This window comes from Oncorhynchus masou, unplaced genomic scaffold (assembly GCF_036934945.1).
Source record: "Oncorhynchus masou masou isolate Uvic2021 unplaced genomic scaffold, UVic_Omas_1.1 unplaced_scaffold_1418, whole genome shotgun sequence".
NCBI lineage: Eukaryota > Metazoa > Chordata > Actinopteri > Salmoniformes > Salmonidae > Oncorhynchus > Oncorhynchus masou.
In genome coordinates this window covers 52399-77913 of record NW_027004128.1, presented here as the reverse complement: position 1 = coordinate 77913, position 25515 = coordinate 52399, and the positions used below count along the sequence as shown (strand labels likewise).

At 52.0% G+C, this 25515-nt stretch overlaps 1 protein-coding gene across 1 annotated transcript in view; it reads left to right on the top strand.

The window, feature by feature from the left end:
• Nucleotides 1–23208, top strand: part of LOC135530787 (uncharacterized protein KIAA0930 homolog) — a 69082-nt gene extending 45874 nt beyond the window's left edge. Inside the window, exons 4-10 of the mRNA XM_064958970.1 lie at nt 10430–10507; nt 11481–11582; nt 13485–13625; nt 15661–15849; nt 19573–19732; nt 21499–21654; nt 22671–23208. Coding sequence (XP_064815042.1) covers nt 10430–10507; nt 11481–11582; nt 13485–13625; nt 15661–15849; nt 19573–19732; nt 21499–21654; nt 22671–22711 — 867 coding nt within the window. The 3' untranslated portion in view covers nt 22712–23208. The remainder of the gene's footprint in view (nt 1–10429; nt 10508–11480; nt 11583–13484; nt 13626–15660; nt 15850–19572; nt 19733–21498; nt 21655–22670) is intronic.
• Nucleotides 23209–25515: the final 2307 nt, after the last annotated feature.

Below are 25515 nucleotides of genomic sequence, written 5' to 3'. Positions count from 1 at the left end.
GGCCTGACCCTGAACAGGCTGTCTCCCGTCCCAGTACTAACCAGGCCCGACCCTGAACAGGCTGTCTCCCTCCCCAGTACTAACCAGGCCCGACCCTGAACAGGCTGTCTCCCTCCCCAGTACTAACCAGGCCCGACCCTGAACAGGTTGTCCCAGTACTAACCAGGCCCGACCTTGAACAGGCTGTCTCCCTCCCCAGTACTAACCAGGCCCGACCCTGAACAGGCTGTCCCAGTACTAACCAGGCCCGACCCTGAACAGGCTGTCCCAGTACTAACCAGGCCCGACCCTGAACAGGTTGTCCCAGTACTAACCAGGCCCGACCCTGAACAGGCTGTCTCCCTCCCCAGTACTAACCAGGCCCGACCCTGAACAGGCTGTCTCCCTCCCCAGTACTAACCAGGCCCGACCCTGAACAGGCTGTCTCCCTCCCCAGTACTAACCAGGCCCGACCCTGAACAGGTTGTCTCCCGTCTCAGTACTAACCAGGCCCGACCCTGAACAGGTTGTCCCAGTACTAACCAGGCCCGACCCTGAACAGGTTGTCTCCCGTCTCAGTACTAACCAGGCCCGACCCTGAAAAGGTTGTCCCAGTACTAACCAGGCCCGACCTTGAACAGGCTGTCTCCCTCCCCAGTACTAACCAGGCCCGACCCTGAACAGGCTGTCCCAGTACTAACCAGGCCGACCCTGAACAGGCTGTCCCAGTACTAACCAGGCCCGACCCTGAACAGGCTGTCTCCCTCCCCAGTACTAACCAGGCCCGACCCTGAACAGGCTGTCTCCTGTCCCAGTACTAACCAGGCCCGACCCTGAACAGGCTGTCCCAGTACTAACCAGGCCCGACCCTGAACAGGCTGTCCCAGTACTAACCAGGCCCGACCCTGAACAGGCTGTCTCCCTCCCCAGTACTAACCAGGCCCGACCCTGAACAGGCTGTCTCTCGTCCCAGTACTAACCAGGCCCGACCCTGAACTGGCTGTCTCCCGTCCCAGTACTAACCAGGCCCGACCCTGAACAGGCTGTCTCCCGTCCCAGTACTAACCAGGCCCGACCCTGAACAGGCTGTCTCTCGTCCCAGTACTAACCAGGCCCGACCCTGAACAGGCTGTCTCCCTCCCCAGTACTAACCAGGCCCGACCCTGAACAGGTTGTCTCCTGTCCCAGTACTAACCAGGCCCGACCCTGAACAGGTTGTCTCTCGTCCCAGTACTAACCAGGCCCGACCCTGAACAGGCTGTCTCCTGTCCCAGTACTAACCAGGCCCGACGCTGAACAGGCTGTCTCCCTCCCCAGTACTAACCAGGCCCGACCCTGAACAGGTTGTCTCCCGTCCCAGTACTAACCAGGCCCGACCTTGAACAGGCTGTCTCCTGTCCCAGTACTAACCAGGCCCGACCCTGAACAGGCTGTCTCCTGTCCCAGTACTAACCAGGCCCGACCCTGAACAGGCTGTCTCCCTCCCCAGTACTATCCAGGCCCGACCCTGAACAGGCTGTCTCCCTCCCCAGTACTAACCAGGCCCGACCCTGAACAGGCTGTCTCCCGTCTCAGTACTAACCAGGCCCGACCCTGAACAGGCTGTCTCCTGTCCCAGTACTAACCAGGCCCGACCCTGAACAGGCTGTCTCCCTCCCCAGTACTATCCAGGCCCGACCCTGAACAGGCTGTCTCTCGTCCCAGTACTAACCAGGCCCGACCCTGAACAGGCTGTCTCTCGTCCCAGTACTAACCAGGCCCGACCCTGAACAGGCTGTCTCCCTCCCCAGTACTAACCAGGCCCGACCCTGAACAGGCTGTCTCCTGTCCCAGTACTAACCAGGCCCGACCCTGAACAGGCTGTCTCCCTCCCCAGTACTATCCAGGCCCGACCCTGAACAGGCTGTCTCCCTCCCCAGTACTAACCAGGCCCGACCCTGAACAGGCTGTCTCCCTCCCCAGTACTAACCAGGCCCGACCCTGAACAGGTTGTCTCCCGTCTCAGTACTAACCAGGGCCGACCCTGAACAGGTTGTCCCAGTACTAACCAGGCCCGACCTTGAACAGGCTGTCTCCCTCCCCAGTACTAACCAGGCCCGACCCTGAACAGGCTGTCCGAGTACTAACCAGGCCCGACCCTGAACAGGCTGTCTCCCGTCCCAGTACTAACCAGGCCCGACCCTGAACAGGTTGTCCCAGTACTAACCAGGCCCGACCCTGAAAAGGTTGTCCCAGTACTAACCAGGCCCGACCTTGAACAGGCTGTCTCCTGTCCCAGTACTAACCAGGCCCGACCCTGAACAGGCTGTCTCCTGTCCCAGTACTAACCAGGCCCGACCCTGAACAGGCTGTCTCCCTCCCCAGTACTATCCAGGCCCGACCCTGAACAGGCTGTCTCCTCCCCAGTACTAACCAGGCCCGACCCTGAACAGGCTGTCTCCCGTCCCAGTACTAACCAGGCCCGACCCTGAACAGGCTGTCTCCCGTCCCAGTACTAACCAGGCCCGACCCTGAACAGGTTGTCTCCCTCCCCAGTACTAACCAGGCCCGACCCTGAACAGGTTGTCTCCCTCCCCAGTACTAACCAGGCCCGACCCTGAACAGGCTGTCTCCTGTCCCAGTACTAACCAGGCCCGACCCTGAACAGGCTGTCTCCCTCCCCAGTACTAACCAGGCCCGACCCTGAACAGGCTGTCTCCCGTCCCAGTACTAACCAGGCCCGACCCTGAACAGGCTGTCTCCTGTCCCAGTACTAACCAGGCCCGACCCTGAACAGGTTGTCCCAGTACTAACCAGGCCCGACCCTGAACAGGCTGTCCCAGTACTAACCAGGCCCGACCCTGAACAGGTTGTCTCCCGTCCCAGTACTAACCAGGCCGACCCTGAACAGGCTGTCTCCTGTCCCAGTACTATCCAGGCCCGACCCTGAACAGGCGGTCTCCCTCCCCAGTACTATCCAGGCCCGACCCTGAACAGGCTGTGTCCCTCCCCAGTACTAACCAGGCCCGACCCTGATCAGGCTGTCTCCCTCCCCAGTACTAACCAGGCCCGACCCTGAACAGGTTGTCTCCCTCCCCAGTACTAACCAGGCCCGACCCTGAACAGGCTGTCTCCCTCCCCAGTACTAACCAGGCCCGACCCTGAACAGGCTGTCTCCCTCCCCAGTACTAACCAGGCCGACCCTGAACAGGTTGTCTCCCGTCCCAGTACTAACCAGGCCTGACCCTGAACAGGTTGTCTCCCTCCCCAGTACTAACCAGGCCCGACCCTGAACAGGCTGTCTCCCTCCCCAGTACTAACCAGGCCGACCCTGAACAGGCTGTCTCCCTCCCCAGTACTAACCAGGCCCGACCCTGAACAGGCTGTCTCCTGTCCCAGTACTAACCAGGCCCGACCCTGAACAGGTTGTCTCCCTCCCCAGTACTATCCAGGCCCGACCCTGAACAGGCTGTCTCCCTCCCCAGTACTAACCAGGCCCGACCCTGAACAGGCTGTCTCCCTCCCCAGTACTAACCAGGCCCGACCCTGAACAGGCTGTCTCCTGTCCCAGTACTAACCAGGCCCGACCCTGAACAGGTTGTCTCCCTCCCCAGTACTATCCAGGCCCGACCCTGAACAGGCTGTCCCAGTACTAACCAGGCCCGACCCTGAACAGGCTGTCTCCTGTCCCAGTACTAACCAGGCCCGACCTTGAACAGGCTGTCTCCTGTCCCAGTACTAACCAGGCCCGACCCTGAACAGGCTGTCTCCCTCCCCGGTACTATCCAGGCCCGACCCTGAACAGGTTGTCTCCCGTCCCAGTACTAACCAGGCCCGACCCTGAACAGGCTGTCTCCTGTCCCAGTACTAACCAGGCCCGACCCTGAACAGGTTGTCTCCCGTCCCAGTACTAACCAGGCCAGACCCTGAACAGGTTGTCTCCGTCCCAGTACTAACCAGGCCCGACCCTGAACAGGCTGTCTCCCTCCCCAGTACTAACCAGGCCCGACCCTGAACAGGCTGTCTCCCGTCCCAGTACTAACCAGGCCCGACCCTGAACAGGCTGTCTCCCGTCCCAGTACTAACCAGGCCCGACCCTGAACAGGCTGTCCCAGTACTAACCAGGCCCGACCCTGAACAGGCTGTCTCCCTCCCCAGTACTAACCAGGCCCGACCCTGAACAGGCTGTCTCCCTCCCCAGTACTAACCAGGCCCGACCCTGAACAGGCTGTCTCCCGTCCCAGTACTAACCAGGCCTGACCCTGAACAGGTTGTCTCCCTCCCCAGTACTAACCAGGCCCGACCCTGAACAGGCTGTCTCCCTCCCCAGTACTAACCAGGCCCGACCCTGAACAGGCTGTCCCAGTACTAACCAGGCCCGACCCTGAACAGGTTGTCCCAGTACTAACCAGGCCCGACCCTGAACAGGCTGTCTCCCTCCCCAGTACTAACCAGGCCGACCCTGAACAGGTTGTCTCCCGTCCCAGTACTAACCAGGCCTGACCCTGAACAGGCTGTCCCAGTACTAACCAGGCCTGACCCTGAACAGGTTGTCTCCCTCCCCAGTACTAACCAGGCCGACCCTGAACAGGCTGTCTCCCGTCCCAGTACTAACCAGGCCGACCCTGAACAGGTTGTCTCCCGTCCCAGTACTAACCAGGCCTGACCCTGAACAGGTTGTCTCCCTCCCCAGTACTAACCAGGCCCGACCCTGAACAGGTTGTCTCCCGTCCCAGTACTAACCAGGCCCGACCCTGAACAGGCTGTCTCCCTCCCCAGTACTAACCAGGCCGACCCTGAACAGGCTGTCTCCCTCCCCAGTACTAACCAGGCCCGACCCTGAACAGGCTGTCTCCTGTCCCAGTACTAACCAGGCCCGACCCTGAACAGGTTGTCTCCCTCCCCAGTACTATCCAGGCCCGACCCTGAACAGGCTGTCTCCCTCCCCAGTACTAACCAGGCCCGACCCTGAACAGGCTGTCTCCCTCCCCAGTACTAACCAGGCCCGACCCTGAACAGGCTGTCTCCTGTCCCAGTACTAACCAGGCCCGACCCTGAACAGGTTGTCTCCCTCCCCAGTACTATCCAGGCCCGACCCTGAACAGGCTGTCCCAGTACTAACCAGGCCCGACCCTGAACAGGCTGTCTCCTGTCCCAGTACTAACCAGGCCCGACCTTGAACAGGCTGTCTCCTGTCCCAGTACTAACCAGGCCCGACCCTGAACAGGCTGTCTCCCTCCCCGGTACTATCCAGGCCCGACCCTGAACAGGTTGTCTCCCGTCCCAGTACTAACCAGGCCCGACCCTGAACAGGCTGTCTCCTGTCCCAGTACTAACCAGGCCCGACCCTGAACAGGTTGTCTCCCGTCCCAGTACTAACCAGGCCAGACCCTGAACAGGTTGTCTCCCGTCCCAGTACTAACCAGGCCCGACCCTGAACAGGCTGTCTCCCTCCCCAGTACTAACCAGGCCCGACCCTGAACAGGCTGTCTCCCGTCCCAGTACTAACCAGGCCCGACCCTGAACAGGCTGTCTCCCGTCCCAGTACTAACCAGGCCCGACCCTGAACAGGCTGTCCCAGTACTAACCAGGCCCGACCCTGAACAGGCTGTCTCCCTCCCCAGTACTAACCAGGCCCGACCCTGAACAGGCTGTCTCCCTCCCCAGTACTAACCAGGCCCGACCCTGAACAGGCTGTTTCCCGTCCCAGTACTAACCAGGCCCGACCCTGAACAGGTGGTCTCCTGTCCCAGTACTAACCAGGCCCGACCCTGAACAGGCTGTCTCCCTCCCCAGTACTAACCAGGCCCGACCCTGAACAGGCTGTCCCAGTACTAACCAGGCCCGACCCTGAACAGGTTGTCCCAGTACTAACCAGGCCCGACCCTGAACAGGCTGTCTCCCTCCCCAGTACTAACCAGGCCGACCCTGAACAGGTTGTCTCCCGTCCCAGTACTAACCAGGCCTGACCCTGAACAGGCTGTCCCAGTACTAACCAGGCCTGACCCTGAACAGGTTGTCTCCCTCCCCAGTACTAACCAGGCCGACCCTGAACAGGCTGTCTCCCGTCCCAGTACTAACCAGGCCGACCCTGAACAGGTTGTCTCCCGTCCCAGTACTAACCAGGCCTGACCCTGAACAGGTTGTCTCCCTCCCCAGTACTAACCAGGCCCGACCCTGAACAGGTTGTCTCCCGTCCCAGTACTAACCAGGCCCGACCCTGAACAGGTTGTCTCCCTCCCCAGTACTATCCAGGCCCGACCCTGAACAGGCTGTCTCCCTCCCCAGTACTAACCAGGCCCGACCCTGAACAGGTTGTCTCCTGTCCCAGTACTAACCAGGCCGACCCTGAACAGGTTGTCTCCTGTCCCAGTACTAACCAGGCCCGACCCTGAACAGGCTGTCTCCCTCCCCAGTACTAACCAGGCCTGACCCTGAACAGGCTGTCTCCTGTCCCAGTACTAACCAGGCCGACCCTGAACAGGTTGTCTCCTGTCCCAGTACTAACCAGGCCCGACCCTGAACAGGTTGTCTCCCTCCCCAGTACTAACCAGGCCCGACCCTGAACAGGTTGTCTCCCGTCCCAGTACTAACCAGGCCCGACCCTGAACAGGCTGTCTCTCGTCCCAGTACTAACCAGGCCCGACCCTGAACAGGTTGTCTCCCGTCCCAGTACTAACCAGGCCCGACCCTGAACAGGCTGTCTCTCGTCCCAGTACTAACCAGGCCGACCCTGAACAGGCTGTCTCCCGTCCCAGTACTAACCAGGCCGACCCTGAACAGGTTGTCTCCCTCCCAGTACTAACCAGGCCCGACCCTGAACAGGCTGTCTCCTGTCCCAGTACTAACCAGGCCCGACCCTGAACAGGCTGTCTCCTGTCCCAGTACTAACCAGGCCCGACCCTGAACAGGCTGTCCCAGTACTAACCAGGCCCGACCCTGAACAGGCTGTCTCCTGTCCCAGTACTATCCAGGCCCGACCCTGAACAGGTTGTCTCCCGTCCCAGTACTAACCAGGCCCGACCCTGAACAGGCTGTCTCCCTCCCCAGTACTAACCAGGCCCGACCCTGAACAGGTTGTCTCCCGTCCCAGTACTAACCAGGCCCGACCCTGAACAGGCTGTCTCCTGTCCCAGTACTAACCAGGCCCGACCCTGAACAGGCTGTCCCAGTACTAACCAGGCCCGACCCTGAACAGGCTGTCTCCTGTCCCAGTACTATCCAGGCCCGACCCTGAACAGGTTGTCTCCCGTCCCAGTACTAACCAGGCCCGACCCTGAACAGGCTGTCTCCCTCCCCAGTACTATCCAGGCCCGACCCTGAACAGGCTGTCTCCCGTCCCAGTACTATCCAGGCCCGACCCTGAACAGGCTGTCTCCTGTCCCAGTACTAACCAGGCCCGACCCTGAACAGGCTGTCTCCCGTCCCAGTACTAACCAGGCCCGACCCTGAACAGGCTGTCTCCCTCCCCAGTACTATCCAGGCCCGACCCACTCACATGGCTCTCTCAGATATCTACATTTTTATTAGCCATTGCCCGTCACATGATCGGATCCTTCTCGCAGCCATCTTGGGTCTTTCTCGCAGCCATCTTGGGTCTTTCTCGCAGCCATCTTGGGTCTTTCTCGCAGCCATCTTGGGTCTTTCTCGCAGCCATCTTGGGTCTTTCTCGCAGCCATCTTGGGTCTTTCTCGCAGCCATCTTGGGTCTTTCTCGCAGCCATCTTGGGTCTTTTTTCGCAGCCATCTTGGGTCCTTCTAGCAGCCATCTTGGGTCCTTCTAGCAGCCATCTTGGGTCCTTCTAGCAGCCATCTTGGGTCCTTCTAGCAGCCATCTTGGGTCCTTCTAGCAGCCATCTTGGGTCCTTCTAGCAGCCATCTTGGGTCCTTCTAGCAGCCATCTTGGGTCCTTCTAGCAGCCATCTTGGGTCCTTCTAGCAGCCATCTTGGGTCCTTCTAGCAGCCATCTTGGGTCCTTCTAGCAGCCATCTTGGGTCCTTCTAGCAGCCATCTTGGGTCCTTCTAGCAGCCATCTTGGGTCCTTCTAGCAGCCATCTTGGGTCCTACTAGCAGCCATCTTGGGTCCTTCTTGCAGCCATCTTGGGTCCTACTAGCAGCCATCTTGGGTCCTACTAGCAGCCATCTTGGGTCCTACTAGCAGCCATCTTGGGTCCTACTAGCAGCCATCTTGGGTCCTTCTAGCAGCCATCTTGGGTCTTTCTCGCAGCCATCTTGGGTCTTTCTCGCAGCCATCTTGGGTCTTTCTCGCAGCCATCTTGGGTCTTTCTCGCAGCCATCTTGGGTCTTTCTCGCAGCCATCTTGGGTCCTTCTCGCAGCCATCTTGGGTCCTACTAGCAGCCATCTTGGGTCCTACTAGCAGCCATCTTGGGTCCTTCTAGCAGCCACCTTGGGTCCTTCTAGCAGCCATCTTGTGTCCTTTTCACAGGCTCCAAGTGAAGACAGCCACATCAGGGACGCAGTTGAGCGCTTCCTTATATTGAAGATGTTGGAAGAACTGTCCACATTTTCTTTGAACCATTTCATCAACCAACAAGATGAGTAGGCCTAACAAACCACAAAATAACTAGCCTATGTCAATTTACTAGTCCCCATAGTACAAAAGTTGACCTATTCTGTGTAAGAACAATAAATATTCCAAACATTAGTCTGGGACAGTTGTGGAATATAATAGATCCCAAATTACCACCAGCATCAAAAAAATACCCTTTTCAAAAGCAATGAGGCTGATTCAACAGATCAGACCGTTCCACTGAAAACGTTGATGAACCATTCAGCTTTTTTCTCCATATAAGCGCAGCAATGCACACGGCAGGAGGCTATGAGCACGGAATGTTCCAAAATGCTAGCAAATAGCGGGACACAACTGGTATCAAAAGTGTTTCTGCGTGTAATGCTTTCTTATAAAGGGGCTTTTTTATTTTATGGTGAAAAATGATCTTCCCCAAATACTGTAAACTGACACACTGTCTATGTATTCCAGTTTGGCTGTCTATGTATTCCAGTTTGGCTGTCTATGTATTCCAGTTTGGCTGTCTATGTATTCCAGTTTGGCTGTCTATGTATTCCAGTTTGGCTGTCTATGTATTCCAGTTTGGCTGTCTATGTATTCCAGTTTGGCTGTCTATGTATTCCAGTTTGGCTGTCTATGTATTCCAGTTTGGCTGTCTATGTATTCCAGTTTGGCTGTCTATGTATTCCAGTTTGGCTGTCTATGTGTGCCAGTTTGGCTGTCTATGTGTTCCAGTGTGGCTGTCTATGTGTGCCAGTTTGGTTGTCTATGTATTCCAGTTTGGCTGTCTATGTGTGCCAGTTTGGCTGTCTATGTATTCCAGTGTGGCTGTCTATGTATTCCAGTTTGGCTGTCTATGTATTCCAGTTTGGCTGTCTGTGTGCCAGTTTGGCTGTCTATGTATTCCAGTGTGGCTGTCTATGTATTCCAGTGTGGCTGTCTGTGTGTGCCAGTTTGGCTGTCTGTGTGTGCCAGTTTGGCTGTCTGTGTGTGCCAGTTTGGCTGTCTGTGTGTGCCAGTTTGGCTGTCTGTGTGTGCCAGTTTGGCTGCCTAATGTAGGCTAGTTTGGCTGCCTAATGTAGGCCAGTTTGGCTGCCTAATGTAGGCCAGTTTGGCTGCCTAATGTAGGCCAGTTTGGCTGCCTAATGTAGGCCAGTTTGGCTGCCTAATGTAGGCCAGTTTGGCTGTCTAATGTAGGCCAGTTTGGCTTTACACTGGTTCTAAAGGGGATTAATGTGCTTAATTGTTATTTGGCATCTTTAGCTGTGATCCAAACCTTATCTGAACATATAGGCCTATGGGCTAACACGGGATGACACGGGATGACACGCCATTCACACAGGATGACACGCCATTCACACGGGATGACACGCCATTCACACGGGATGACACGCCATTCACATGGGATGACACGCCATTCACAGTGATGGCCTAATATTGTCACCCATCACACTTTGGGTGTTAAAATGTTATTTATTAAATCTTTTCCCCTTTTTCTCCCCAATTTCGATCTCGTCTCATCTTGTTGCAACTCCCCAAACGGGCTCGGGAGGCGAAGGTGGAGTCGTGCGTTCTCTGAAACATGACACGCCAAACCGCGCTCCTTAACACCTGCCAGCCTAACCCGGAAGTCAGCCGCACCAATGTGTTGAACAGGAAACACTGTTCAACTGGCGACTGAAGTCAGCCTGCAGACACCCGGCCCGCCACAAGGAGTCGCTAGAGAGCGGTGATCTTTACTTGGCTCGTGGCTCTCTAGCGACTCCTTGTGGCAGGCCGGGTGTCTGTAAGCTGACTTCAGTTGACGGTTGAATGAACCCAGGTCTGTAGTATCGCCTCGAGCACTGCGATGCAGTACCTTAGACCGCTGGGCCACTTGTAATTTTCCAGGAAAATGGTTGAATAAAACCAAGTTCATAACCTCTTTTTTCCCCCTATCAGCTGGACTATGTGGTGACGTGTGCCGTCTGCACGCGCTCAGACGCAGGAGACATCCACATTCACAGGAAGAAGTCTCAGGTAAGAGACGGGACTCTTCAGACTACATCCCATTGGATTTACTGATGTAGCTATGGATAATGGGCCTCTACAGAACCTGACCCAGTAACTCTCGCTCTCTCGCTTTCTCTCTCTTCCTCGGTTTCTCTCTTCCTCGGTTTCTCTCTCTCCCCCTTCCTCACTCTCTCTCTCCCCCTTTCTCGCTCTCTCTCTCTCCCCCTTTCTCGCTCTCTCTCTCCCCCTTTCTCGCTCTCTCTCTCCCCCTTTCTCGCTCTCTCTCTCCCCCTTTCTCGCTCTCTCTCTCCCCTTTCTCGCTCTCTCTCTCCCCCTTTCTCGCTCTCTCTCTCCCCCTTTCTCGCTCTCTCTCTCCCCCTTTCTCGCTCTCTCTCTCCCCCTTTCTCTCTCTCCCCCTTTCTCTCTCTCCCCCTTTCTCGCTCTCTCTCTCCCCCTTTCTCTCTCTCCCCCTTTCTCGCTCTCTCTCTCTCCCCCTTTCTCGCTCTCTCTCTCTCCCCCTTTCTCGCTCTCTCTCTCCCCCTTTCTCGCTCTCTCTCTCCCCTTTCCGCTCTCTCTCTCTCCCCCTTTCTCGCTCTCTCTCTCTCCCCCTTTCTCGCTCTCTCTCTCTCCCCCTTTCTCGCTCTCTCTCCCTCTCCCCCTTTCTCGCTCTCTCTCTCTCTCCCCCTTTCTCGCTCTCTCTCTCTCCCCTTTCACGCTCTCTCTCTCCCCCTTTCTCGCTCTCTCTCTCTCCCCCTTTCTCGCTCTCTCTCTCTCCCCCTTTCTCGCTCTCTCTCTCTCCCCTTTCTCGCTCTCTCTCTCTCCCCCTTTATCTCTCTCTCTCTCTCCCCCTTTCTCGCTCTCTCTCTCTCCCCCTTTCTCGCTCTCTCTCTCTCCCCCTTTCTCGCTCTCTCTCTCTCCCCCTTTCTCGCTCTCTCTCTCGCTCTCTCTCTTGTTCTCTCTCTCTCTCCCTTTCTCGCTTTCTCTGTCTCTCTCATCACAGCAAGTGTATGCGTCGCCAAGTAAACACGCCATGGACAGTAAAGGAGAGGAGTCTAAGATGAGCTACCCCAACATCTTCTTTATGATTGACAACTTTGAGGAGGTAACCGTGACAACCGCCCACAATCCCCTCCTCCCCAATCAGGCACCTGACAGGTTGTGATTGATTGCCGGGGCCTCTCGAAGGGCCCCCTGGGAGATGGGCTGTGTATTGAAGTGTGACCTGGGGTGTATTCATTATTCAGTCTCCGTTGCAACCCGGAAACCATTTACTCCAAATGGAAAACGTTTTACAATGAAAACAAGAGTTTCTATTGGACAAATTCAGGTAGGAACCTCTCTCCCGTTTCATTCCATTTCCTCTGCTTCCGTTGGTTCGTTAGAGTAAACGGTTTCCGTTGCAAAACGTTTTAGCAACAGAGCAGACATTTTTTTTGCAACGGAATCTAACTAATGAATACACCCCTGATGCTGTCGGTCCATTTCAAAGCCACTACTGCAGTCCCCTGATTCCAGTGTATTAACCTCACGGCAGACGGGGTCAGTTACAACGTCTCTACCTTTTTACAGTGAGAATATAAAACAGCAGTGATTGAACCAGTCTTTTTCAGTTCCTGGTATCATCTTTCTCAGCTAAACGACGTGACTCTGCAAACATACTTGTAAACAGACACTCTGTATTCTAACGCAGCGGTTCTCAACTGGTTTCGCTTCGGGAAACATAATTGAACCAGGTTGTCTGTCGCGACTTAATATTCACATCGTGGAAAATAATATAGAAAAATATATGTTTTTAATGCTATATTGATATTTAATTAACCAATTGTATGGCAATAAAATGTTGCCCATATTCTTGAAGAATGTTAAGTTGGTTTCAGAATCCACTAAATAGGGCTGCCGATAACTCTAAAAACACTGTGATTTAAACGATTTAAAAATATATATTCAGTTCCAGTCAACAGTTTGGACACACCTTTCTCATTCAAGGGTTTTTCTTTATTTTGACCATTTTCTACATTGTAGAATAATAGTGAAGACCTCAACTATGAAGTAACACATATGGAATCATGTAGTAACCAAAAAAGTGTTAAACAAATCAACATATATTTGAGATTCTTCAAAGTAGCCACCCTTTGCCTTGATGACAGCTTTGCACACTCTTGGCATTCTCTCAACCAGCTTTTTAAATACATTTTTATTTAACCTTTATTTAACTAGGCAAGTCAGTTAAGAACTAATTCTTATTTACAATGACGGCCTACCCCGGCCAAACCCGGACGACGCTGGGCCAATTGTGCGCAGCCCTATGGGACTCCCAATCACGGCCGGATGTGATACAGCTTGGATTCGAACCAGGGACTGTAGTGACGCCTCTTAGACCCCTGCACCACTCGGGAGCCCTAAGTTTCATGAGGTAGTCACCTGGAAGGCTTTACAATTAACAGGTGTGTTTTGTTAAAAGTGAATTTGTGGAATTTCTTTCCTTAATGCGTTTGAGCCAATCAGTTGTGTTGTGACAAGGTAGGGGTGGTATACAGAAGATAGTCCTATTTGGCAAAAGACCAAGTCCATATTATGGCAAGAACAGCTCAAATAAGCAAAGAGAAATGACAGTCCATCATTACTTTAAGACATGAAGGTCAGTCAATCGAGGAAATTTCAATAACTTGGAAAGTTTCTTCAAAATCAAAACAAATTTTATTTATGTTCAAGTGCAGTCGCAAAAACCATCAAGCGCTAAGATGAAACTGGCTCTCATGAGGACCGCCACAGGAACGGAAGACCCAGAGTTACCTCTGCTGCAGAGGATAAGTTCATTAGAGATACCCGTGACCAATTCAGAACCTCCCGAGACCCAAATTTGGGTCGCGAACCACCAGTTGAGAATCGCTGTTCTAACGTGTCTCTCTCGCACCCCTCTCTCTCTCTGTGTCTCTCTCTGTGTCTCTCTCTGTGTCTCTCTCTGTGTCTCTCTCTGTGTCTGTCTCTGTGTCTCTATGTGTAGGTGTTCTGTGACATGACGGTAGGCGAGGGGGAGATGGTGTGTGTGGAGTTGGTAGCCAGTGATAAGAGCAACACGTTCCAAGGAGTCGTCTTCCAAGGTTCCATCCGCTACGAAGCTCTGAAGAAGGTTTACGACAACAGGGTAAGTCTCTACTCTATAGATATCTATCTGGGATGTCTCTCTACTCTATAGATATCTATCTGGGATGTCTCTCTACTCTATAGATATCTATCTGGGATGTCTCTCTCTCTACTCTAGAGATATCTATCTGGGATGTCTCTCTCTCTACTCTAGAGATATCTATCTGGGATGTCTCTCTCTCTACTCTAGAGATATCTATCTGGGATGTCTCTCTACTCTATAGACATCTATCTGGGATGTCTCTCTACTCTATAGACATCTATCTGGGATGTCTCTCTACTCTATAGACATCTATCTGGGATGCCTCTTTACTCTATAGATTTCTATCTGGGATTCCTCTGAAGAAGGTTTACGACAACAGAGTAAGTCTCTACTCTAGAGATATCTATCTGGGATGTCTCTCTCTACTCTAGAGATATCTATCTGGGATGTCTCTCTCTACTCTAGAGATATCTATCTGGGATGTCTCTCTACTCTAGAGATATCTATCTGGGATGTCTCTCTCTGGAGAACTTTCATACAGTGTATTTGGAAAGTTTGCGAACCCCTTGACTTTTTCCCAAAAATGTGTTACATCATTATTCTAAAATGTATTAAAAATATATATTTTTAAAAAATCATCAATCTACGCATTTTTGAAATTGTGTTAATAATAAAAAACTGAAATATCACATTTACATAAGTATTCAGACCCTTTACTCAGTACTTTGTTGAAACACCTTTGGCAGTGATTACAGCCTCCAGTCTTCTTGGGTATGACGCTACAAGCTTGGCACACCTGTATTTGGGGAGTTTATCCCATTCTTCTCTGCAGATCCTCTCAAGCTCTGTCAGGTTGGATGGGGAGCGTCACTGCACAGCTATTTTCAGGTCTCTCCAGAGACGTTGGATCGGGTTCAAGTCCGGGCTCTGGCCGGGCCACTCAAGGACATTGAGACTTGTCCTGAAGCCACTCCTGTGTTGTCTTGTCTGTGTGCTTAGGGTTATTGTCCTGTCGGAAGGTGAACCTTCACCCCAGTCTGAGGTCCTGAGCGCTCTGGAGCAGCTTTTCATCAAGGAACTCTCTGTACTTACCTCTGTTCATCTTTCCCTCGATCCTGACTAGTCTCCCAGTCCCTGCCGTTGAAAAACATCCCCACAGCATGATGCTGCCACCACCATGCTTCACCGTAGGGATGCTGCCAGGTTTCCTCCAGACGTGACGTTTGGCCTTCAGGCCAAAGAGTTCAATCAGACCAGAGAATCTTGTTTCTCATGGTCTGAGATTCCTTTTGGCAAACTCCAAGAAGGCTGTCATGTGCCTTTTACTGAGGAGTGGCTTCCGTCGGGCCACTCTACCATAAAGGCCTGATTGGTGGGGTTCTGCAGAGATGGTTGTCCTTCTGGAAGGTTCTCCCATCTCCACAGAGGGACTTTGGAGCTCTGCCAGAGTGACCATCGGGTTCTTGGTCACCTCCCTGACCAAGGCCCTTCTACCTGATTGATCAGTTTGGTCAGGCGGCCAGCTCTAGGTAGAGTCTTGGTCGTTCCAAACATCTTCCATTTAAACATGGAGGCCACTGTGTTCTTGGGGACCTTCAATGTTGCAGAAATGCTTTGGTACCCTTCCCCAGATCTGTGCCTCGATACAATTCTGTCTCCGCGTTCTACAGGCAATTCTACATGGCTTGGTTTTTGCTCTGACATGCACTGTGAAAATGTGAAATCAGCCTCAAGCTGTGAGAAACTTTACTGCTTGAATTACATAAAGACCTTGGAAAGAAGGGAACTGGATGTGTTTGTCTTGATGAAATGGAGTTTACAGACATTACAAAGAGAAACACCGGACTTTGTAGTTTGTGGACAAGACATTACTAACAGAAAAACACAGGACTTTGTGGACAAGACATTACTAACAGAAAAACACAGGACTTTGTAGTTTGTGGACAAGACTTTACTAAGAGAAAAACACAGGACTTTGTAGTTGATGGTGAAATACAAGAGAAGATCCAAAAGGATCCATATCAAGTCTCCCTGTTGTGTGTTTGTCTTGTAGGTGAGTGTGGCAGCGAAGATGGCCCAACGCATGTCGTTCGGCTTCTACAAGTACAACAACATGGAGTTCGTCAGGATGAAGGGGCCGCAGGGCAAAGGTCACGCTGAGATGGCGGTCAGCCGGGTCCCGACCGGAGACACGTCCCCCTGCGGCACAGAGGAGGACCTGGACTCACCCCTACACGAGAGGGTAGGTAGAGTAGACAAATGGGCACGCACGCACACACACGAGAGGGTTAGTATAATACACACACACACACACACAAAAACGTGCATGGACACATTAGGAACACCTTCTCTTCCCATGACAGACTGACCAGGTGAATGCTGTGATACGTGATTGATGTCACCTGTTAAATCCACTTCAGTCAGTGTAGATGAAGGGGAGGAGACGGGTTAAAGAAGGATTTTTAAGCCTTGAGACAATCGAGACATGGACTGTGTTTGTGTGCCATTCAGCGGGTGAATGGGAAAGACAAAATATTTAAGTTCCTTTGAACGGGGTACGGTAGTAGGTGCCAGGCGCACCGGTTTGAGTCAAGAACTTCAACGCTGCTGGGTTTTTCACACTCAACAGTTTCCTGTGTGTATCAAGGATGGTCCACCACCCAGCGGACATCCAGCCAACTTGACACAACTGTGGGAAGCATTGGAGTCTACATGGACCAGCTTCCCTGGGGAAGCGTTGGTGTCAACATGAACCAGCTTCCCTGGGGAAGCGTTGGTGTCAACATGGACCAGCTTCCCTGGGGAAGCGTTGGTGTCAACATGGACCAGCTTCCCTGGGGAAGCGTTGGAGTCAACATGGACCAGCTTCCCTGGGGAAGCGTTGGTGTCAACATGGACCAGCTTCCCTGGGGAAGCGTTGGTGTCAACATGGACCAGCTTCCCTGGGGAAGCGTTGGTGTCAACATGGACCAGCTTCCCTGGGGAAGCGTTGGTGTCAACATGGACCAGCTTCCCTGGGGAAGCGTTGGTGTCAACATGGACCAGCTTCCCTGGGGAAGCGTTGGTGTCAACATGGACCAGCTTCCCTGGGGAAGCGTTGGTGTCAACATGGACCAGCTTCCCTGGGGAAGCGTTGGTGTCAACATGGACCAGCTTCCCTGGGGAAGCGTTGGTGTCAACATGGACCAGCTTCCCTGGGGAAGCGTTGGTGTCAACATGGACCAGCTTCCCTGGGGAAGCGTTGGTGTCAACATGGACCAGCTTCCCTGGGGAAGCGTTGGTGTCAACATGGACCAGCTTCCCTGGGGAAGCGTTGGTGTCAACATGGACCAGCTTCCCTGGGGAAGCGTTGGTGTCAACATGGACCAGCTTCCCTGGGGAAGCGTTGGTGTCAACATGGACCAGCTTCCCTGGGGAAGCGTTGGTGTCAACATGGACCAGCTTCCCTGGGGAAGCGTTGGTGTCAACATGAACCAGCTTCCCTGGGGAATGCTTTGGACTCCTTTAGAGTCCCATGCCCTGACGAATTGAGGCTGTTCTGAGGGCAAAAGGGGTGTAACTCAATATTAGGAACGTGTTCTTAATGTTTTGTACACTCAGTGTACACACTCAAACACAGGACGTCAACCGCCCGCGAGACCAGAGGGTCGGGACGCCAACCGCCCGCGAGACCAGAGGGTCGGGACGCCAACCGCCCGCGAGACCAGAGGGTCGGGACGCCAACCGCCCGCGAGACCAGAGGGTCGGGACGCCAACCGCCCGCGAGACCAGAGGGTCGGGACGCCAACCGCCCGCGAGACCAGAGGGTCGGGACGCCAACCGCCCGCGAGACCAGAGGGTCGGGACGCCAACCGCCCGCGAGACCAGAGGGTCGGGACGCCAACCGCCCGCGAGACCAGAGGGTCGGGACGCCAACCGCCCGCGAGACCAGAGGGTCGGGGACGCCAACCGCCCGCGAGACCAGAGGGTCGGGACGCCAACCGCCCGCGAGACCAGAGGGTCGGGACGCCAACCGCCCGCGAGACCAGAGGGTCGGGACGCCAACCGCCCGCGAGACCAGAGGGTCGGGACGCCAACCGCCCGCGAGACCAGAGGGTCGGGACGCCAACCGCCCGCGAGACCAGAGGGTCGGGACGCCAACCGCCCGCGAGACCAGAGGGTCGGGACGCCAACCGCCCGCGAGACCAGAGGGTCGGGACGCCAACCGCCCGCGAGACCAGAGGGTCGGGACGCCAACCGCCCGCGAGACCAGAGGGTCGGGACGCCAACCGCCCGCGAGACCAGAGGGTCGGGACGCCAACCGCCCGCGAGACCAGAGGGTCGGGACGCCAACCGCCCGCGAGACCAGAGGGTCGGGACGCCAACCGCCCGCGAGACCAGAGGGTCGGGACGCCAACCGCCCGCGAGACCAGAGGGTCGGGACGCTAGACTAGACATGCAGATCGCTGGAACACACTTCTATTCTGTAACGTGTGTGTGAGAGCACACGCACTTGTCCGTGCATTTACCACACAGGGAATAGAGGTGTGTGTGTGTGATTTATTGTGTCTTCAGTCACAGATGGGTTCTGTATGTCCTGAGATACTGTCCCCATTTAACTGAGGTTCTTTGTGATGTCCACTAGAGGATATCAGAGACTGGATTTGACTCAGTTGGGGGGGGTGTTCTGGAGGATAGAATGGATTGACTTAAGTGTACTGGCATAGTCTTTAATACACAAAACCCAGTCTATTAAAAACCAATGAAACAACAGTATATTACTACAGAGTTACTGCCATGTTTAATACACTATTATATTACTACAGAGTTACTGCCATGTTTAATACACTATTATATTACTACAGAGTTACTGCCATGTTTAATACACTATTATATTACTACAGAGTTACTGCCATGTTTAATACACTATTATATTACTACAGAGTTACTGCCATGTTTAATACACTATTATATTACTACAGAGTTACTGCCATGTTTAATACACTATTATATTACTACAGAGTTACTGCCATGTTTAATACACTATTATATTACTACAGAGTTACTGCCATGTTTAATACACTATTATATTACTACAGAGTTACTGCCATGTTTAATACACTGTAGTAGATTATATTACTACAGAGTTACTGCCATGTTTAATACACTATTATATTACTACAGAGTTACTGCCATGTTTAATACACTATTATATTACTACAGAGTTACTGCCATGTTTAATACACTATTATATTACTACAGAGTTACTGCCATGTTTAATACACTATTATATTACTACAGAGTTACTGCCATGTTTAATACACTATTATATTACTACAGAGTTACTGCCATGTTTAATACACTATTATATTACTACAGAGTTACTGCCATGTTTAATACACTATTATATTACTACAGAGTTACTGCCATGTTTAATACACTATTATATTACTACAGAGTTACTGCCATGTTTAATACACTATTATATTACTACAGAGTTACTGCCATGTTTAATACACTATTATATTACTACAGAGTTACTGCCATGTTTAATACACTATTATATTACTACAGAGTTACTGCCATGTTTAATACACTATTATATTACTACAGAGTTACTGCCATGTTTAATACACTATTATATTACTACAGAGTTACTGCCATGTTTAATACACTGTAGTAGATTATATTACTACAGAGTTACTGCCATGTTTAATACACTATTATATTACTACAGAGTTACTGCCATGTTTAATACACTATTATATTACTACAGAGTTACTGCCATGTTTAATACACTGTAGTGTATTATATTAAATAACATTGCAACACTGAGTTACTACAGTTTAACTACACAGGTATTAGAGCAACTAATTTTCGAACCATGTTCTTCCTCTTGGTAGTATTAGATATGTTGTGATTGGCTGTCTGTGTGTTTTCTCTGTAGTAGGTTGGTTCTGATTGGCTGTCTGTTCTGTTTGGTCAGGTGACGTCGTTCAGCACCCCTCCCACCCCGGAGAGGAACCGCCCCTCGTTCTTCTCCCCTTCTCTCCGTCGGAAGGTCCCCAGGAACCGGATCACTGAGATGAAGAAGAGTCACTCAGCCAACGATAGTGAAGAGTTCTTCAGGGAAGAGGATGACGAGGGTAATGATATTTTATACCCAAACACCACGTGTTGTGTAGGATGTGTTGAATAGAGTGTAGATCCTGGATGTATTGAATAGAGTGTAGAACCTGGATGTATTGAATAGAGTGTAGAACCTGGATGTGTTGAAGAGCGAGAGAGTGTAGAACCTGGATGTGTAGAATAGAGAGAGTGTAGAACCAGGATGTGTAGAAAAGAGTGTAGAACCTGGATGTGTAGAAGAGTGTAGAACCTGGATGTGTAGAATAGAGAGCGTGTAGAACCTGGATGTGTAGAAGAGAGAGAGCGTGTAGAACCTGGATGTGTAGAAGAGAGAGAGCGTGTAGAACCTGGATGTGTAGAAGAGAGAGAGTGTAGAACCTGGATGTGTAGAAGAGCGAGAGAGTGTAGAACCAGGATGTGTAGAAGAGAGAGAGTGTAGAAGAGAGAGTGTAGAACCAGGATGTGTAGAAGAGAGAGAGTGTAGAACCTGGATGTGTAGAAGAGAGAGAGTGTAGAACCTGGATGTGTAGAAGAGAGAGAGTGTAGAACCTGGATGTGTAGAAGAGAGAGAGTGTAGAACCTGGATGTGTTGGAGAGAGAGAGTGAAGAACCTGGATGTGTTGGAGAGAGAGAGTGAAGAACCTGGATGTGTTGAAGAGAGAGAGTGAAGAACCTGGATGTGTTGAAGAGAGAGAGTGTAGAACCTGGATGTGTAGAAGAGAGAGAGTGTAGAACCTGGATGTGTAGAAGAGAGAGAGTGTAGAACCTGGATGTGTTGGAGAGAGAGAGCGTGTAGAACCTGGATGTGTAGAAGAGGGAGAGAGAGAGCGTGTAGAACCTGGATGTGTAGAAGAGAGAGAGAGAGAGTGTAGAACCTGGATGTGTAGAAGAGCGAGAGAGTGTAGAACCAGGATGTGTAGAAGAGAGAGAGTGTAGAACCAGGATGTGTAGAAGAGAGAGAGTGTAGAACCTGGATGTGTAGAAGAGAGAGTGTAGAACCTGGATGTGTAGAAGAGAGAGAGAGTGTAGAACCTGGATGTGTAGAAGAGAGAGAGAGTGTAGAACCTGGATGTGTAGAAGAGAGAGTGTAGAACCTGGATGTGTAGAAGAGAGAGAGTGTAGAACCTGGATGTGTTGAAGAGAGAGAGAGAGTGAAGAACCTGGATGTGTAGAAGAGAGAGTGTAGAACCTGGATGTGTAGAAGAGAGAGAGTGTAGAACCTGGATGTGTAGAAGAGAGAGTGTAGAACCTGGATGTGTAGAAGAGAGAGAGTGTAGAACCTGGATGTGTTGAAGAGAGAGAGAGAGAGTGAAGAACCTGGATGTGTAGAAGAGAGAGAGTGTAGAACCTGGATGTGTAGAAGAGAGAGAGTGTAGAACCTGGATGTGTAGAAGAGAGAGAGTGTAGAACCTGGATGTGTAGAAGAGAGAGTGTAGAACCTGGATGTGTAGAAGAGAGAGAGTGTAGAACCTGGATGTGTAGAAGAGAGAGTGTAGAACCTGGATGTGTTGAAGAGAGAGAGTGAAGAACCTGGATGTGTAGAAGAGAGAGAGTGTAGAACCTGGATGTGTAGAAGAGAGAGAGAGAGTGAAGAACCTGGATGTGTAGAAGAGAGAGAGTGTAGAACCTGGATGTGTAGAAGAGAGTGTAGAACCTGGATGTGTAGAAGAGAGAGAGTGTAGAACCTGGATGTGTAGAAGAGAGAGAGAGAGTGAAGAACCTGGATGTGTTGAAGAGAGTGAGAGTGTTTAACCTATAACCTGGATTATGTGACCCCATGCAGACCTGTGTAACCAGTCCAACCTGCGGTCTCGCTCCCTGTCGGGTACAGGTCGGTCCCTGGTGGGATCTTGGCTCAAACTGAACCGTACGGAGGAGTACTTCCTGCTTTACTCCCACCTGACCTACGTCACCCTGCCGCTGCACCGCATCACCTCAGGTCAAGACCCACACCATCAGTCCCTAATGGTTCCCTATTACCCACACTATCAGTCCCTAATGGTTCCCTATTACCCACACCATCAGTCCCTAATGGTTCCCTATCACCTCAGGTCCAGACCCTCACTCCCTAATGCTTCCCTATCACCTCAGGTCCAGACCCACACTATCAGTCCCTAATGGTTCCCTATCACCTCAGGTCAAGACCCACACCATCAGTCCCTAATGGTTCCCTATCACCTCAGGTCCAGACCCACACTATCAGTCCCTAATGGTTCCCTATCACCTCAGGTCAAGACCCACACTATCAGTCCCTAATGAGTCACTATTCCCTCAGGTCAAGACCCACACTATCAGTCCCTAATGGTTCACTATTACCCACACTATCAGTCCCTAATGGTTCCCTATCACCTCAGGTCCAGACCCACACCATCAGTCCCTAATGGTTCCCTATCACCTCAGGTCCAGACCCACACCATCAGTCCCTAATGGGTCACTGTCACCTCAGGTCCAGACCCACACTATCAGTCCCTAATGGTTCACTATCACCTCAGGTCCAGATCCACACACCATTAGACCCTAATGGTTCCCTATCACCTCAGGTCCAGACCCACACTATCAGTCCCTAATGGGGCCCTGTTCCCCATTAGTCACATGCACAGGGTTGCAGATGTAAACTGAACAAAGATTTTACTGAGTTCCAGTTCATAGAAGGAAATGAATGAGGCCTTTATCTATGGATTTGACATGACTGGGCAGGGTGGGGGGGGTAAATGTCCATTGGGGGGGACATCTTGGGCGGGGGGACATCTTGGGCAGGTGAGGATAACAGCCTGAGCTAGAGAAAATGTTCTGATAACACAACAGCCAGCTGGTCAGGCCATGTTCTGAGGGTGCGTCTCGGGTCTTCTAATCTAGATTCTTTACACTTTCTAGAGGACAGGGAGCCATTATGGGCTTTCCTTGTCGTGTGAATTACAGTATTGACTGCTCATTGACTCTGTTGTCTGTCATCAGATATCCTGGAGGTGAGACAGAAGCCCATCCTGATGACATAGCAGATCAGAGCCTCCCTACGAAGTGCCTTCCTGCATCACTACAACCACCACTACAACCCAGTGGTGAGATGGGAAACTACAGCACCATTACCGCCATCTGGTGGTGACATGGAGGAATTACAGCAACATTACCACCATCTGGGGGTGAGATGGAGGAATTACAGCAACACCCATCTGGTGGCGAGACAGAACTACAACCAAACCTGGAGTCAATGGCAAGAGGTGACTAAAAAACAACTTTGGAACAATGAAAACCAGCCAATCAAAAAAGTGCCTCTTCCCTCTGTCAAGTTCGATGAGGATTCGCCGGTGGGTGTGAGGCGGTCGCCAGGGAAATGGGCATAGCAACCCACCTGTCCTGTCAGGATCACATAGTCGTGAAGTGCCGTGCCATTGGCTGAACTCTGACCTGGAACTAAAATGCTTTAGAATGTCTCTGGACAAATCTAAAATGGAACTCTATTCCCAGTTTAGTGCACTAACGTTGGCCTTAGCCCCAATGTAAGTGCTCTATAAAAGGAACAGGGTGCCATTTTGGACAACGTCTCCTGTTTTCTTGTAAATATCCTGCTGCTTAACTATTCACTGATAAGCCTTTAGGAAAGGTCACGCTTCTTCTGATGGGAACATAAAGCTTCTGTCTGTTTTGTCGTTGCGTGTTTGTATCTGCGAGGCGGAGAAGGTTAAAGAGTGGCGATGTGTGTCTACAACGTTGTCTCAGTCCCAGGGCTTTGTGGATGTGTGTCTCAGTCCCAGGGCTTTGTGGATGTGTGTCTACGTCCCAGGGCTTTGTGGATGTGTGTCTCAGTCCCAGGGCTTTGTGGATGTGTGTCTCAGTCCCAGGGCTTTGTGGATGTGTGTGTCTCAGTCCCAGGGCTTTGTGGATGTGTGTGTCTCAGTCCCAGGGCTTTGTGGATGTGTGTCTCAGTCCCAGGGCTTTGTGGATGTGTGTCTCCGTCCCAGGGCTTTGTGGATGTGTGTCTCAGTCCCAGGGCTTTGTGGATGTGTGTCTCAGTCCCAGGGCTTTGTGGATGTGTGTCTCAGTCCCAGGGCTTTGTGGATGTGTGTCTCAGTCCCAGGGCTTTGTGGATGTGTGTCTCAGTCCCAGGGCTTTGTGGATGTGTGTCTCAGTCCCAGGGCTTTGTGGATGTGTGTCTCAGTCCCAGGGCTTTGTGGATGTGTGTCTCAGTCCCAGGGCTTTGTGGATGTGTGTCTCAGTCCCAGGGCTTTGTGGATGTGTGTCTCAGTCCCAGGGCTTTGTGGATGTGTGTCTCAGTCCCAGGGCTTTGTGGATGTGTGTCTCAGTCCCAGGGCTTTGTGGATGTGTGTCTCAGTCCCAGGGCTTTGTGGATGTGTGTCTCAGTCCCAGGGCTTTGTGGATGTGTGTCTCAGTCCCAGGGCTTTGTGGATGTGTGTCTCAGTCCCAGGGCTTTGTGGATGTGTGTCTGAGTCCCAGGGCTTTGTGGATGTGCGTCTCAGTCCCAGGGCTTTGTGGATGTGCGTCTCAGTCCCAGGGCTTTGTGGATGTGCGTCTCAGTCCCAGGGCTTTGTGGATGTGCGTCTCAGTCCCAGGGCTTTGTGGATGTGTGTCTCAGTCCCAGGGCTTTGTGGATGTGTCTCAGTCCCAGGGCTTTGTGGATGTGTGTCTCAGTCCCAAGGCTTTGTGGATGTGTCTCAGTCCCAGGGCTTTGTGGATGTGTGTCTCAGTCCCAGGGCTTTGTGGATGTGTGTCTCAGTCCCAGGGCTTTGTGGATGTGTGTCTCAGTCCCAGGGCTTTGTGGATGTGTCTCAGTCCCAGGGCTTTGTGGATGTGTGTCTCAGTCCCAGGGCTTTGTGGATGTGTGTCTCAGTCCCAGGGCTTTGTGGATGTGTGTCTCAGTCCCAGGGCTTTGTGGATGTGTGTCTCCGTCCCAGGGCTTTGTGGATGTGTGTCTCAGTCCCAGGGCTTTGTGGATGTGTGTCTCAGTCCCAGGGCTTTGTGGATGTGTGTCTCAGTCCCAGGGCTTTGTGGATGTGTGTCTCAGTCCCAGGGCTTTGTGGATGTGTGTCTCAGTCTGTCAGCACACCACTGGCACATAAAGGATGTTCCTCTGAGACCAGAATGGCACCGTATTGACCAGGGAGTTGGTTTCCATCAGGCTCACATTCTGGAGATCCTTCAACTCTTCAGTTTAACATGACGAACTTTCAACAGGGAACTGAAATTATCATCTATATAAAACAATGACTTGGAAATTCACACACACGCGTGTGAGAGAGGAGGATTTTCCTCAGCACTGGAACAAGATGGCTGAATATAGAAACACAGGGCTTGCTGATACTCCGCTTTAGTAGCCGTAGATACTAAACCCTGTTTCTGTCTGGTCTCGTCCCCAGGCTGCCGTTGCTGTTACGTAGAGCCTGGTAACTGTGGGACTGTCTGGAACTAAGGGGGTGTGGATTTACTGAGTGATATGCTAATCAATTCAAATTCTGGAGCGAATCACACGACTCTGAGGAGAAGGGGGAGGGAGCGATCCTGGGATAGTTGTATTTATGGAAGCCCATTCCTGCCACCCAAAATACAATGTCGACACTGCCTCAACATGTTGAGCTTCTAACTAAAACCATTTAGACAGAACATACACTACGTGGACACCTGGTTGTCAAACATCTCATTTCAAAATCATGAGCATTAGTATGGAGTGTTGGGACATTGCTGCTATAACAGCCTCCACTCTTCTGGGAAGGCTTTCCACTAGATGTTGGAACATTGCTGCTATAACAGCCTCCACTCTTCTGGGAAGGCTTTCCACTAGATGTTG